Genomic DNA, 15,527 nt, shown 5'->3' with positions numbered 1-15,527 from the left:
CTTTTTCATATCTGATCAATAAATAGTTTAAGTTTTATTACGGTGTCTTTCCTCTAATTATGAACACGCAATGGACACGTTAAAGTCCAACAATTAGTGACCACTGACGTTTTGTGGAGGGAAAGGAGAGAGTGAGCGGAAGGGGGGTTTCACATTGAAGAAACCAGAGTAAGCGAGGACTCCCTTTCAACACAAAAAGAGCGCTCTATTAAAATAAGGTAAGCAGAAGCCTGTTTTATCGAATTCTGCTATTTGGATATATCAAATTACTTGTGTTGATAAGGAGATCCGAACTGAATTACAAATTTAAATTTTTTTATAAATTGATCAGAGTGAACATTTTTTTTGAAATTTTTGAATTTTGTTATTAAATAAAAGGTTGAGGAGTCCTTTAACGCATTAGGCGTTATAAAATACCGACTCAGGTTGTAGCCTGTAAGGGGTGCAAGGCCCGTTGGATGAAAGGTCCAAGAATACTGTTAATGGCGGTGTAAGTTAACAGAATTAATTAAAAAGGTTGAGGATTCCTTTAATACATTAGGTATTATAAAATACCGACTCAGGTTGTATAGCCTGTAGGGGGTGTACAGCAGCCCGTGGATGAGAGGTCCACGAATACTGGAAAGAAGAAGTGACGTCTTAATGTGAATAGTATTGTTGATATATTGTTGTTATTTTTGTGACATTTATGTGAAAGTTGTATTGTGTTTGTATTGCGGGTGAAACTCCTGAAAACTACTGGTGTATATATCTTTCTGCTAGAAAAGAGTGACGTGTTGTGCTTTTTGAAGTTTTGAATGCTTGTAAATTGTGTGAAAATGGCAGAGTTTCAAAAGGAATGTGATGAGTACGATTGTCCACCAGTGTATTTACAATTGCAAAAAATAATTAAATTAATGATGGCCCAAACTGATCATAAAGATGTTAAGAAAAGTCAAAAAGTGGTTGCATTAGCGTGGAACACGTTGAGAGAAGAAAACTGTTGGGAGGCAGAGGAGAAAAAGAGAGTTCCTCTCACGCCTATTCTTTTTGCCATGGAACATAGACTGGTAAACAAAATTAAGATTGTAAAAGCAGAAGAAAAAAAGTGGTTTGGTAAAGGGCCAAATGTGACAAACTTAGAGAAAGAGTTGAGAATTTGGACGAGATTAGCTCTGGTTGCTGCTGCCATGCAGGCTATTAAATCAAATAAAAAAGGGGAAGTTAACAGTGGTGCTGCTGCAAAGCAAAAGGAAGTTGTAAAAGGAAACAGTCAGCCAGACTCAAGTGTGACACCTACGGCTCCTCCTCCAGCTCCACCCCCAGTGAAATCGATCTACCCCTCCTTGCCCACACCTCCTCCTTATGAGGGAGCCAAAGCCCCAATGCAACAGCCTGTTTTTCAAATTAATAGCGGTCATGTAGATGTAGAGGATAGTGAAGAACTAAAAGAAATAAAACATGAACTGTACAAACTAAGACAAACTGTTATGAAACAGGGAGAGTTTATGTCTTCTCCTAGAAAGTCTATGGTTGTTGAAAAACCTATTGATCTACTGCAACCATATTCACCAAAGACACCAGTGATACACCCGCCCAGTGGTGGTGATGTAAATGTTGCACATGGAGCATGTGGGGGCCCTGAGGGTGACACATTTGTTGGTCTCGGCCAAGAGAATGAGGAAGAGGAAGAGTTAGATAACCGTTCTGAAGCCAGTGAACAGAATGAACACGGCACACACTCTAAAGCACTCTAGAGTGTTCGTAGTCACGCTTCAGAAACATCAGCAGAATTAAGACATAGCAAAGAACATAAAAGAATGGAAGGGATGAAAAGAGAAGTTAAGCAACTAAGGAAAATAGTGTTAGAGCATGACCGTAATAAGCACAGCTTAATACTGTAATGATACAATAAAGTGGAGGAGGCAAGCGCAGACGATCAACACAGTTTTATTAATAATGATGGTAAATATAATGAAACAACAGAGTGAATGACTGAGTCCAGGATGTTGGCAATGGTGACGAAGGTCTACGGTGGTGTGAAGAGTGTTGAATGGTGAAGTCGATGATGAGTGTGATGATGGCCAGTGGATAGAACCAGGAACAAACCAAACACTCACACGGAGACGACAACACGAACACAAATCCAACACGACGACGAGAGACGATAATCCAAGTGATTGCAGCAACATGAAATGAGGATCTGACAACAGGGAGAGAACAGGGTGAGTATTTGTAGCTGATGGGTGATGAGGATCAGCTGGAGCGAGGCAATCATACACAGGTGACAACACTTAATCAAACGAGCACATGGCAGAGGTGAGTGAACAAACAAACATACACACACATGACACGGAGGAAACAGAGGATTTCCTACCATGACAGTACCCCCTCCCCTAGGAACGCCCCTTGGCGTTCCCAGCCTGCTTTACCTGAAGATTGTAATCATCAATAAGGCGGTGATCCAGTATGTCCCGAGCAGGAACCCACCTTCTCTCCTCCGGACCGTAACCTTCCCAATCCACCAAGTACTGAAAACCGCGTCCCCTCCGTCTAGAGTCCAGAATACGATTGACCGAATACGTGGTTTCCCCATTAACGATACGAGGCGGGGGGGGGGGAACCGGGGCAGGCGGATTAAGACGGGAAAAAATCACCGGTTTAATTTTGGACACATGAAAGACGGGGTGAACCCTCCTGTACGCAGGAGGAAGGCTAAGACGCACTGTTACCGGATTAATGATTTTGGTAACAGAAAACGGGCCAATAAATTTGGGCGCAAGCTTATTCGAAACGGAACGCATCGGAATGTTCTGGGTTGAAAGCCACACTCTTTGACCGACGACGTAACGGGGAGGCTTCGACCGGTGGCGATCGGCCTTAGCCTTGGTGCGCGACCTTGCCTGGAGTAGAGCTCTACGAGCTCTGGTCCAGGTGCGGTGACACCTCTGGACTAGTGCGTTTGCGGAGGGGACCGACACCTCGGATTCAGTACTAACAAAATTAGGTGGTTGGTACCCTAAACTACACTTAAATGGAGACATGCCCGTAGATGACACTGGCAGAGAATTGTGTGCGTACTCCACAATTGAGAGTTGTTGACACCAGGATGAAGGATTGTTGGATGCCAAACACCGCAATGCCCTTTCGACTTCCTGATTGGCTCGCTCGGTTTGACCATTGCTCTGGGGATGGAACCCGGAAGAAAGACTAACAGTCGCTCCTAACAATTTACAAAACTCTCGCCAGAATTTGGACACAAATTGGGGACCCCTGTCAGAAACCACGTCTGTCGGAAGGCCATGTATACGGAAGACGTGGTCAATGACGGTTACCGCTGTTTCCTTGGCTGATGGCAATTTGGGCAAGGGGATGAAATGAGCCGCCTTCGAGAACCGGTCCACTACGGTTAAAATCACCGTATTACCCTTGGAGGGTGGGAGGGCGGTAATAAAATCTAGCGAGATGTGGGACCAGGGTCTCGAAGGGACAGACAGCGGTAAGAGTAACCCATCTGGAGGTCGATTGGAAGTCTTACCAACAGCACAAACCGAACAAGCCAAGACGAAGTCGTGGACATCACGAGCCATACCAGGCCACCAAAATCGTTGCTTGACTAGAAATCTAGTTCTACTAACCCCTGGGTGACAAGCAACACTGGAACAATGACCCCACTGGAGAACGTCTGACCGTAACCCCTCCGGCACAAATAAACGGTTCGGTGGGCAACGAGCCGGGGGCGTTACCCCTTCTAAGGCAGTCAACACCTTCGATTCGACCTCCCATCTGAGCGCGGAGATAATGATGGTCTCCGGTAAAATGGGCTCGGGAGTAGCAGTACGATCGGAACGCTCAAAAAGACGGGATAAAGCATCGGGTTTGATGTTTTTGGAACCCGGCCGGTAAGAAAGTGTAAAATCGAAACGACCGAAAAACAATGCCCACCGAGCATGCCTGGAGTTAAGTCTTTTAGCAGTTCTAATGTATTCGAGATTCTTATGGTCCGTCCATACAATGAAGGGTACACCCGACCCTTCAAGCCAGTGACGCCACTCCTCCAGTGCTAATTTGACGGCCAACAACTCCCGATTGCCAATGTCATAGTTAACTTCCGCAGGAGATAAACGATGAGAATAATACGCGCAAGGATGAACCTTTCCGTCTGAGGATGCGCACTGGGATAACACTGCTCCTACCCCCACCTCTGACGCGTCGACCTCCACTATGAATTGACGTGAGCGATCAGGGGTGACAAGAATAGGAGCTGAAACAAAGCAGCTTCTCAGTTTGGCAAACGCAGCCTCAGCTGCGTCTGACCACCTGAACGTCAAACTAGGGGAGGTCAAAGCGGTCAGAGGCGCGGCTAGTTGGCTGAAATTGCGAATAAAACGCCGATAAAAATTGGCGAACCCCAGAAATCTCTGCAGGGCCTTGCGAGACTCTGGGGATGGCCAATCTACCACAGCCTTAACCTTCTCAGGATCCATGCGAACACCCTCAGTCGAAATGATGTGTCCTAGAAAAGAAACAGACTGTGCATGAAAAACGCATTTCTCCGCCTTGACAAACAATCCATTCTCTAGCAACCGCAGAAGCACTCGTCGTACGTGTTGCACGTGTTCCTGGAGAGACGAAGAAAAAATCAATATGTCATCCAGGTAAACATATATGAACTGATCGACCATGTCTCGCAACACGTCATTAACGAGTGCTTGGAAGACTGCCGGCCAGTTAGATAGACCGAAAGGCATCACGCAGTACTCAAAATGGCCACGAGGGGTGTTAAAAGCAGTCTTCCATTCGTCCCCCTCCCTAATGCGGACCAAATGATAAGCGTTACGTAAGTCCAATTTAGTGAAAACGGCCGCTCCCTGCAACCTCTCAAAAGCTGAAGACATAAGCGGCAAAGGATAAGTATTCTTTACCGTTATGTTGTTCAACCCTCGGTAGTCAATACAAGGTCGCAGAGATCCGTCCTTCTTTCCCACAAAAAAGAACCCCGCCCCCGCTGGAGAAGAGGAAGGGCGAATGAACCCCGTTGCTAGAGAACTGGATATATATTTCTCCATGGCCGCCGTCTCTGGAATAGACAAGGAATATAACTTGCCCTTAGGCGGAGAGGTACCTGGCAATAACTCATCGCACAGTCATAGGGACGATGAGGAGGAAGAGAATCAGCCCGCGACTTACTGAACACCTCCTTCAGGTCGTGGTACTCCGTGGGCACGTTAGTCAAATCCACTGCTTCCCCCTGAAACACAGACTCAGAAACATTAACACCAGCAGACAAAAGACAAGAAAAATGACACTCCTCGCTCCAGCTAACCACAGATCCGAGACGCCAATCGATCCTGGGGTTGTGTTTATGGAGCCAAGTGTGACCGAGAACAATGGGAGTCTGAGGTGAGTCTGTGATGAGGAATGAAATCTTCTCCGTATGGTTACCAGATGTGATGAGTGAAACAGGAATGGTGGTCTGAGTGATGACTGGAAACTTGTGTCCATCAAGTGCAAAAGGTGCAATGGGGTGTTTGAGAGAGGTGAGAGGAATCTTGGTCTTACATGCGAAATTAAAGTCCATGAAACTGCCCTCGGCCCCAGAATCCACCAAAGCGTGTTGATCCAGTGTGTGAGTAGACCACCGTAGTCTCACCGGAAGGAGTGTCGATGTAGATGAGGTCTTCCTGGCAGAGATCCCACCCGATAGTAGCCTCAGATTTACTATCGGGCTTGATCTTTTACTGGGCAGCGCTGGATGTGATGTTCTGGACTGCCACAGTATAAACACAGTCCATGGGATCTCCGCCTGTTCCTCTCCTCCCGGGAGAGCCGAGCTCCCCCACCTGCATGGGTTCCAGATCTCCAGGTGGGCTGACCGCAACCTCTGGCCGCCGATGCTGAACCTCGGGACTGGTTGTGCGAGTGGTTCTCCCCCTCCGCCTGGCGGCTTGGTCTAGCCGGTTGTCAATACGGATAGTGAGATCGATTAATCCATTGAGTGAAGATGGAAGTTCCACAGCTCGAATCTCCTGTTGGATGCGGTCAGCCAACCCATGCAGGAAATGATCCCACTGCGCCTCTTCGTTCCACTTACACTCCGCCGCCAGGGTGCGGAACTCGATGGAGTAATCAGATACGGACCTCTCCTCCTGACGTAGGTCCGCTAACAGTCTGGCCGCCTCTCTCCCGGCGACGGAGCGGTCGAAGACCCGTTTCATCTCCTCTGAGAGGGCGTGGAACGAAGAACAGCAGCTGTCGTGGTTCTCCCACACCGCCGTCCCCCAGAGGGCAGCCTTCCCCGTGAGCAAGGAGAGCACGAACGCCACTTTCACTTCCTCGGTGGTGAACGTGCGGGGCTGCAATGCGAAATGCAAAGAACAATGAGAGAGAAATGATCGACAAAATTTCGGCTCACCCGCATACTTCTCCGGAATCGGAAGGCGTGGTTCGACTGGGGAATACCCCCGGTGGCGATCGGCGGTGTGGGTGGCGTGGGGGGCGCAATGGGTGGCGATGGATGTTGTTGTTGAGCCTGAAGGGCGAGCTCGGAAACCTTCGTCACCATTGCTTGGAAGGCTCGACCCATCTCATCTTTCGCCTTGTCCTGGCGATCCATACGACCCACAGCTCTCTGTAAAAACTCTTCTAGATGAGATGGGGAGCGATCGCCTGCTGCCTCCATGATGGTCAGATCCTTCTGTAATGATACAATAAAGTGGAGGAGGCAAGCGCAGACGATCAACACAGTTTTATTAATAATGATGGTAAATATAATGAAACAACAGAGTGAATGACTGAGTCCAGGATGTTGGCAATGGTGACGAAGGTCTACGGTGGTGTGAAGAGTGTTGAATGGTGAAGTCGATGATGAGTGTGATGATGGCCAGTGGATAGAACCAGGAACAAACCAAACACTCACACGGAGACGACAACACGAACACAAATCCAACACGACGACGAGAGACGATAATCCAAGTGATTGCAGCAACATGAAATGAGGATCTGACAACAAGGAGAGAACAGGGTGAGTATTTGTAGCTGATGGGTGATGAGGATCAGCTGGAGCGAGGCAATCATACACAGGTGACAACACTTAATCAAACGAGCACATGGCAGAGGTGAGTGAACAAACAAACATACACACACACATGACACGGAGGAAACAGAGGATTTCCTACCGTGACAAATACATTCAAAAGAACCCCTGAGAGTCTCTATGCAAGGTGAAATGTTTCTTGAGAGGTCAGGCACCAGATCATGCTTAAACTACCACCCACTTTCTGATCACGAGTCACAGGGCCAACTAAATGTAGAGAGACCAGACACAGGAAGCGAGCGGAAACATCAAGTTCATCAGTGGGTAGCATCTCAATCACTGAAGAGTAAGTTATTAAACATAGAGCCAGCACCACTTCCAACAGCCACCTCACAACTTTTCGGAGAACCAGACCAAGATAAGGTAGATGGTACACAATTTCCCATAGTGGTGCACAAAGGAACTAAAAAATATCAACCATGGACACATAGTGATCTTACTGCTATAATGAGTAAACTCCCAACAATCACTAGTGGTGGAGGGAGATGGTTAAATAAATTAATTACAATGAGTCATGGTGTAGCTCTGGCCGTGGGTGATATCAGATGTCTGTTAGGGCAAATTTTAAGTAAAGCTCAAGTACAAGATTTTGAAGAAAATGCCAATTTGACATTGACAGACAACGAAGCATTGTATAGTACGGTGAGTACAGACATCGGTAAGGCGCTTAGGGCCCAGTTTCCCACTCCACCAACAGTGTACCAAAACATCAAATTCAAAATTAAACCAGATGAGACAGGAGCAGCTTATTATTTCAGATGTAATGCTGAATGGGAACAATTAACAGAAGAAAATGGGTTAAATAACCCAGTCACCAGGGACATATTCAGGTCAGCTGTAATGGCAGGTGCACCAGCTGGAGTCAAACACACCATGGAAAATAATCCAGACATCCCATCAGCTTCTAATGAACTATGGGAGAGACATTTGATATTTTACATAGAAAAGGCCTTAGATAAATCTAACAAAGAGTTGGCTGAGGTTGATAAATTGAAAAATGAACTACTTAAAATACAATTGGAGCAAGCAAAACAGGCCACTAACAAAAAGAAACAAATGCCACAACAAGCCCAACCACCCATCACTTCAGGTCACCCCAATGAGCAGAGACCCAACCAGTATCCAAACCAGTATGGCCCATCAGATCCATATACAGGCCCACCATATTCAGGGAATCCCTGGGGAGGGTATCAACAGTATAGAGGGGCTCCCAGAGGTAGAGGTAGCGTAAACAGGGGAGGATACGGCGGCCCTGGAGGTAGTCCATGTTATGTGTGCGGACAAGAAGGTCATTGGGCCCGTAGATGCCCTCAAGCTGGGCCACAGCCCCAATATTCCGGTGTAAGGTATCCACTTAACGCACCAAATGCAAGGGGATGGGGTCCCAATAGAGGAGGTGGCGGGCGTGGAAATGGTGGTTTTGCCAGGGGACCACCAGCGCCACACAACTCATCATCACCTGATTTAATGGCGCCTGTGCACCCATCATGGGGTCAGGGTGATGGTGCAGAGGAATGACGGGGCACACAGAGAACCACTATGAGGGGAATGGCTGAGCCCCTCATAGACGTAGTGGTAAACGATAGACCACTAAAAGCTCTAGTAGATACTGGAGCTACATACTCCACTGTAATAAGAGGCACCATACAGTCAAAAGATCTGAGTAATAAAACAGTGAGTGTGATGGGTTTCTCTGGTGAAATTGAAAAGTGGCCATTAACTAAACATTTACCAACAACAATTGTTAAACAATCTGTCTCGCATTCATTTCTGTACTCCTCCAATGCACCCATTCCTTTACTGGGCAGAGACTTGCTAATTAATTTAGGGGCCAGCATACTATGCTCACCAGATGGTGTCATAGTCGGATTTCCTGATGGGAATACCATAAATTGTTCATTGGGGTCAACAGAGACAGGAAATCAATGGATGTTGGTGGGGGGAAAGTATAAAGAGTCAGTTGACATTTATTGGGCAGAACTAGAGACAGATTGGGAAGATGAGATGTCCAGTAATAGTGTAGTGACCCTTTACAACACATATAAGCCATGGATACAAGACATAGCCCTATTTCTACCACCCATAGATCCATTACATTGTACTATGTTTTATGACACGTTTGATACCACAACCTATGAGGAACTTTTTCAGACCATTGAGGGAACCAAGTGGAGGTTGGTGGGTGATGGCATATTTGTGGGCCAACAGGGTGTGGCAGCCCCAATAATCTTATCAGCAGAACAAGAAGAATGGTACAAAATGTCTGACACAGCTGCACCTCACATTTCACTGGCATTGCATCCTAATCATGAGGCTAGAGAGCTAGGCAGTATGGTTAGGAAACTTCTGACAATTACTGATTGGCAGAAAACACACATCACAGGGGTATGGCATTCACATAGCCATGATGTGTATTGGATCAAACAACAGACTGAGGATGTAGCCATCCTAAAACATGAACAACTAGCCAGAAGTCATGGTAGGGAAAATACAGACGGTGAGGGCACAGAACAAATGATTGAAAGCATGCCACATGACCTATGGTCACAAGGCCCCACAGATGTGGGTTTTTGTAACATTACCCCAGTCTCATTCAAATTATCCACCTCAGAGCCAGTATGGGTTCCTCAATATAGAAATAAGCCAGATGCAGAGGAAGGGGTGAGGGCTACAGTAGAAGGTTTAGTGTGTAAACAAGTTTTAACTCCAACATTTTCTGAATGGAACACACCAATTTTCCCTGTACCAAAACCCGGCTCAAACAAGTACAGGTTAGTACATGATCTCAGGGCTATAAACACCTTGGTGGAGACAGGAACACTGAATGTACCAAACCCATATGTGGCCCTGTCCAATTTGTTGCCTGAACATCAATGGTTCACATGCATAGATTTGGCTAATGCCTTTTTCTGCATACCCATTGCTGATGAATGTAAACCATGTTTTGCATTCACCTACAGGGGGCGCCAATACACCTATAATCGTTTGCCCCAGGGGTTTGTTCTGTCCCCAGGAATTTTTAATCAGGTTTTACAACAAGAACTGACCAAATGTGAGCTACCTGAGGGATGTGTATTGATTATGTATGTTGATGACCTGCTATTAGCAGCCACGTCCATGGAAACGTGCATGGACGTTACTAAATTGGTTTTGAAACAGCTACACATATCAGGTTTCAAGGTGAGCAGGGAAAAATTGCAAGTTTGCAGACCATGTGTAACCTTTATGGGCAGAATGGTAACAGCGCAGGGTTCAACATTAACCCCACAACAGAGACAGAGCATCATTTCTCACCCAAGGCCAGAAACTGTTAAAGATATGTTATCATTTCTAGGCCTCACGGGTTTCAGCAGACAGTATATACCAATGTATGTGTCAGCTACTGCACCTTTAAGGGAGTTAGTGAGAGAGCAGGGCATGAAAAACCTGAAAGCAGAGTTATTGTGGACCCCAGAGGCAGAGCTGGCCTTCATTTCACTAAAAGCACAACTATCACAGGCAGCCCATTTGAATTGTGCAGACTACGCCAAGCCGTTCATCCTAGATGTATCTGAAACACAAAATAGTGCACACGGGGTGTTATACCAGAAGTCGCCAGGTGGTAGGAAGGTTTTGATGTACAGCAGTGTTTTATTGGACCCCATTGAACAAAGACAGCCAGCATGTGCACGCTACGCAGCAGGACTTGCGAAATTGATCACAAAAACATCACACATTGTCATGGGCCATGCACTTACAGTACTAACCACACACTCTGTGATGTCATTTGTAAATTCAACTGCTTTCACTTTCTCTCCCCTCAGGCAGCGGAAGTTAGCAAAGATTTTGGCAAGCCCCAACATTACGTATGTGCATGAGGGAGTTAACATGGCAGATCTAATCACTGAGGGTGAGTCACATGACTGCATACCATTGACTGAAAAAGCAAACAAATTGAGAGATGGTTTGTTCGCGGTACCACTGACAACTCCCCCACCGGTTATCACACTGTTTACAGATGGTTGTTGTTTCAGAGCAGCAGATGGCACATTGAAGGCAGGGTTTGCAGTTGTTGAACAGGTTGAAAATGATTTTGTGACAAGAGTAAGTGGCAAATTGGAGGGTAAACAATCAGCACAGAGAGCAGAAATGATAGCTGTGATTAAAGCCTTGCACTACGCTGGTGAACAAAGGGTGACCATTTTTAGTGATTCTGCATATGTGATTGGTGCTGTACATGTTGAGCTGCCAGTTTGGCTGAGATGTGGGTTTTTGACAACAACAGGCCGGCCTATAACTCACGCTAGCGAGGCCAGAGACCTATTGCAGGCTCTGTTGCTGCCAGAAGAAGTGGCTGTGGTAAAATGCCAGGGTCATGCAAAAGCAAATTCAGTTATTGCTCGTGGTAACGATGCTGCTGACTGCGCTGCCAAAAATGCGGCCGGGTACACTGCCGCACAATTTCTTGTAACATCGGACAGAACAAAATCAGACATTTTACCGCGTTTTACTCGCGAATATCTCATAAAAGAACAAGCTGCTTCTGCACCTAATGAGAAAAACACGTGGAGGGACCATGGTGCTGTCAGATCTTCTGATGGCCTATGGCAGGCCCCAGACGGTAGACCTGCCATGCCAATGTCACTTTGTGAATCATTACTGAAACAAGTACATACAGCTAGCCATGTGTCTGACAAGCAGATGCTTCGTGATCTGCAACATTGGTGGCATCCTTTTTTAACATCCATAGTAACAAACTACACCAGGTCATGTGAGGTTTGCTGTGAACATAACATTAAGCCAACCGTCAGGCCGCAGAGAGGGTCATTTCCAATAACTAACGGGCCTGGTGATGAAATTGTGATTGACTTTACTGACATGGGATCGAAGGTGAGAGGCAAACAATATGTCTTAGTCATTGTTGACTATTTCACTTCCTGGCCGGAAGCTTACCCGGTTGGGAAAGAAGACAGTACAGCTGTGATTAAATGTCTAATAAATCATTACATTCCTAACCATGGTTTTCCCAGACGTGTCAGATCTGACAATGGCAGTCATTTCAAAAATGAACATCTCAGACAGGTGGAGCAGGCCCTAGGTTTAACACACAGCTTTGGTGCGGTTTACCACCCACTAAGCCAGGGCAAAGTAGAAAGAATGAACCTGACATTAAAACTGAAATTGGCCAAGGTTTGTGCACAAACAAAACTGACCTGGTTGGATGCATTACCAATTGCATTAATGTCTATCCGCTCCTCTGTTAACAGGATCACTGGTTTCACCCCATTTGAATTGTTTACAGGTCATCAGTTTCCAGGTCCAAGGAATGCCCTAGTGCAGGATCCCATCCTGCCTCTAACACATGCTGCTTATTATGACAAACTAACTGCTCTGATTAAACATTTTTCTTGCCAGGCTACCAACTATGCTACTGATGATAGTGACCAAACTACAAGCACAGCTGATTGGGTGAGAATCAAGGTGTTTAGGAGAAAGTGGAACGAGCCAAGGTGGTCCAAACCGCTCAGAGTCACCGCTAGGACGTCACATTGTGTCAAGCTCCAAGGGAAAGGAGACACCTGGTTCCATCTCTCTTCTTGTGTTCCATGTGATTTTCCCAGCAGGTCTCTCACAGACACCGGTGTGGACCTGAGGACTCAGGTCCAAGAGAGGGAGAGTGTTGAAAGTGAAAGTGAAAGTGAATCAGCTGGAATACAGAGAGAACAAACAGGAAGTGAAAAATCAGGGGTAACACTCACACAACACCAACAACAAAGTCAACAAACACTTTGTAAAATTGTGCATAAAAAAGGTGACATTTTTTCCAGCCCAGCAACAGAACCCCTCGCACACTGTGTGAGTGCAGATTGTGCCTACGGAGCAGGTATAGCCGTACTATTCAAAGCGAAGTACGGTACACAAAAGGTTGTAAGACAGAACAAACACACAGGTGAATGTGCAGTTACCCATGAGGACGACGGCAGATTGATTTTTCATTTAATAACAAAACAAAATTGTACTGATTTACCAACATATGAGAATTTTACCAACAGCCTCAGATGCATGAGAGATTGGTGTGAGGAAAAAGGAATAACAAGTGTATCTACTCCCCGGCTGGGGTGTGGGTTAGATAAATTGGACTTCCATAAAGTGGTGCAGATCCTGACAGAAGTGTTCGGGGACCTGAACATCACAATTACGGTTTATTCATTGTGAATGTCATCTAAGTTGTAGTTTTTATTATTATTATTGTGTTATTTCCTTTTAATTTTGTATTAGTATTATCGTTTTACTTCTTTCACTATAATCCTACATTTTATCAAGTATTAAGTTTAAGAGTGTTTTTTGAATTTAGCCAATAGGCATAAGTGTATTTTTCCACAGAGATGAAGCTGTCACGACTGGTAACAGGAGTGAGGACGCAAGTGCTGGGTTCACCATGAAAGGATAACATTTAATATAAATAACATAGAAAACAAACACGGGAATCAAACAACGGTCAGAATAAATAAACAGGAACAGACAGGATGGAGACACATGGCGACAATGATCCGGCAAGTGAGTATAGCACAAACAGGGGTATAAATACACAAAGACTAATGACACACAGGTGGAATGAATGATGTGATAATTAACAAGTGTCCAGGTGATGACAATATAGAACAGACACAAAACATGACACGGACTAGCCGTGACATAACCCCTCCCTCTACGAGTGGCTACCAGACACTCAAATAAACACAAAACAAAAACAAAGTCTGGTAGCAAGAGTCCAAGGGAGGGGTGGAGGGCTTGGGGACCCTGGCGAAACCGGCAGCCGGCGGGATGAGACCAACAGGACGGTTGGCCGGACTGCGCCAGGAGAACCGGAGCGATCGCTCCGAGTACCGAGGCAGACGAATTACCCCCCTCCTGGGAATCGTCGACGATCAGATGCCCCCGGAAATCATCTCCCATCCCCTTGCGGAAACGGAGACCCTCGCTCGGTAGCCACCCCGGGGAAATGATCGGGCGTGGTCCGTTCCGGATCCCCCTGCGAGCAGGATGGTGGTCCTCCGAGGGACCGTCGACGACGACTCAACCGTTGGGGGACCGCCTGGGCCGATCCTCCTCCCGCATGCTCGCAGGAGCGAGCGATCGCTCACGGTGGTCCCCAAGAGACATCGGGGCTGATGGGGAATGAACCCCGATGTCACTACTCCCCCTCGACGAAACTCCTGGGGGAGCCGCCCTCCGTGAACCCGCTGCGTCCAGTCTGGCCGGATCATTCTGTCACGACTGGTAACAGGAGTGAGGACGCAAGTGCTGGGTTCACCATGAAAGGATAACATTTAATATAAATAACATAGAAAACAAACACGGGAATCAAACAACGGTCAGAATAAATAAACAGGAACAGACAGGATGGAGACACATGGCGACAATGATCCGGCAAGTGAGTATAGCACAAACAGGGGTATAAATACACAAAGACTAATGACACACAGGTGGAATGAATGATGTGATAATTAACAAGTGTCCAGGTGATGACAATATAGAACAGACACAAAACATGACACGGACTAGCCGTGACAGAAGCTGTGTGGGAATTGGAAGGTTCTGTGGGCCCTAGGGGTTATATCTGCAATTATAATCACCATAATATTTGGCATAAACAATGGAGGTAATCTGAAAAATGACAAAAGGTCCAAAACAACATCACAAGATCCGTGTTTAAAGAGATATGGGGGAATTGAATTAAATTACACAAAAAATTCAAGTACATCATACACCTTTGATTTATGCAGTGCGTAGACTGTGGAGGGAAGAATAGCTCATGGAGGGGATATGATGTATACTTGTGTCTGGATATTATGACCACACTGTGGTGTCGGGAGCAAGGCTATGATGATAGACAATGGTGCAGGGACTGGAGTAATGTAGTGGCTTATACGGGAACATGGGATCCAAAAAGGACGGGTACAGATGGGGAATTGTGGGAAAATTTAAAAATACAAAGAGATTACAGTCCAGTTCAAAATCCTGTTACCATGTCAATAGGAGAGTGGAGTAGGTTACCCCGGGGAGGCACAGCTTTAAGGTATGGGAGAAAGGAGGAGACCACTATATGGTTGGTAATAGGTGCAGATGTGAATGGAAAAGACCCTAAGGGTCTAATAAAAATAAACATTATAGAACCAGTAAAACCCAATACAACCATAATTGCAGAACTGCCTGACCCGGTGGAAAAGAAACAAGCTAATGAAATCATTGAAATAGATTATACCAAACTACAACCAGAAGACATAATAGAGATGGCCACAGGCTATGGGGAAAACAATTTATGGCTGGAATGGATCATTTTCACGGCCAGAGAACAGAAACTAGAAGATTGTGTAGGCTGTGCTAGAGGTAGACCGGTACTATACACAGAACCAGCTCCCCTATACCCGGAAGACCCGTGGGGTTATGGGTGCATGCTAGCATTAACTAA

General features: G+C 46.1%; 1 protein-coding gene across 1 annotated transcript; it reads left to right on the top strand.

Moving 5' to 3' along the window:
- The first annotated feature begins 7,195 nt into the window (after nt 1-7,195).
- Nucleotides 7,196-13,444, top strand: LOC141351367 (uncharacterized). The gene is given in 1 exon segment (XM_073858003.1): nt 7,196-13,444. A coding segment is annotated over 1 exon segment (6,075 nt). The 3' UTR covers nt 13,271-13,444.
- The last annotated feature ends 2,083 nt before the right edge of the window (nt 13,445-15,527 follow it).

The sequence above is a fragment of the Misgurnus anguillicaudatus genome, chromosome 2 (assembly GCF_027580225.2).
Source record: "Misgurnus anguillicaudatus chromosome 2, ASM2758022v2, whole genome shotgun sequence".
NCBI classification, from domain to species: Eukaryota; Metazoa; Chordata; class Actinopteri; order Cypriniformes; family Cobitidae; genus Misgurnus; species Misgurnus anguillicaudatus.
Note: the sequence above shows the minus strand (reverse complement) of the source record. Positions and strands in the feature narration are given on the sequence as shown.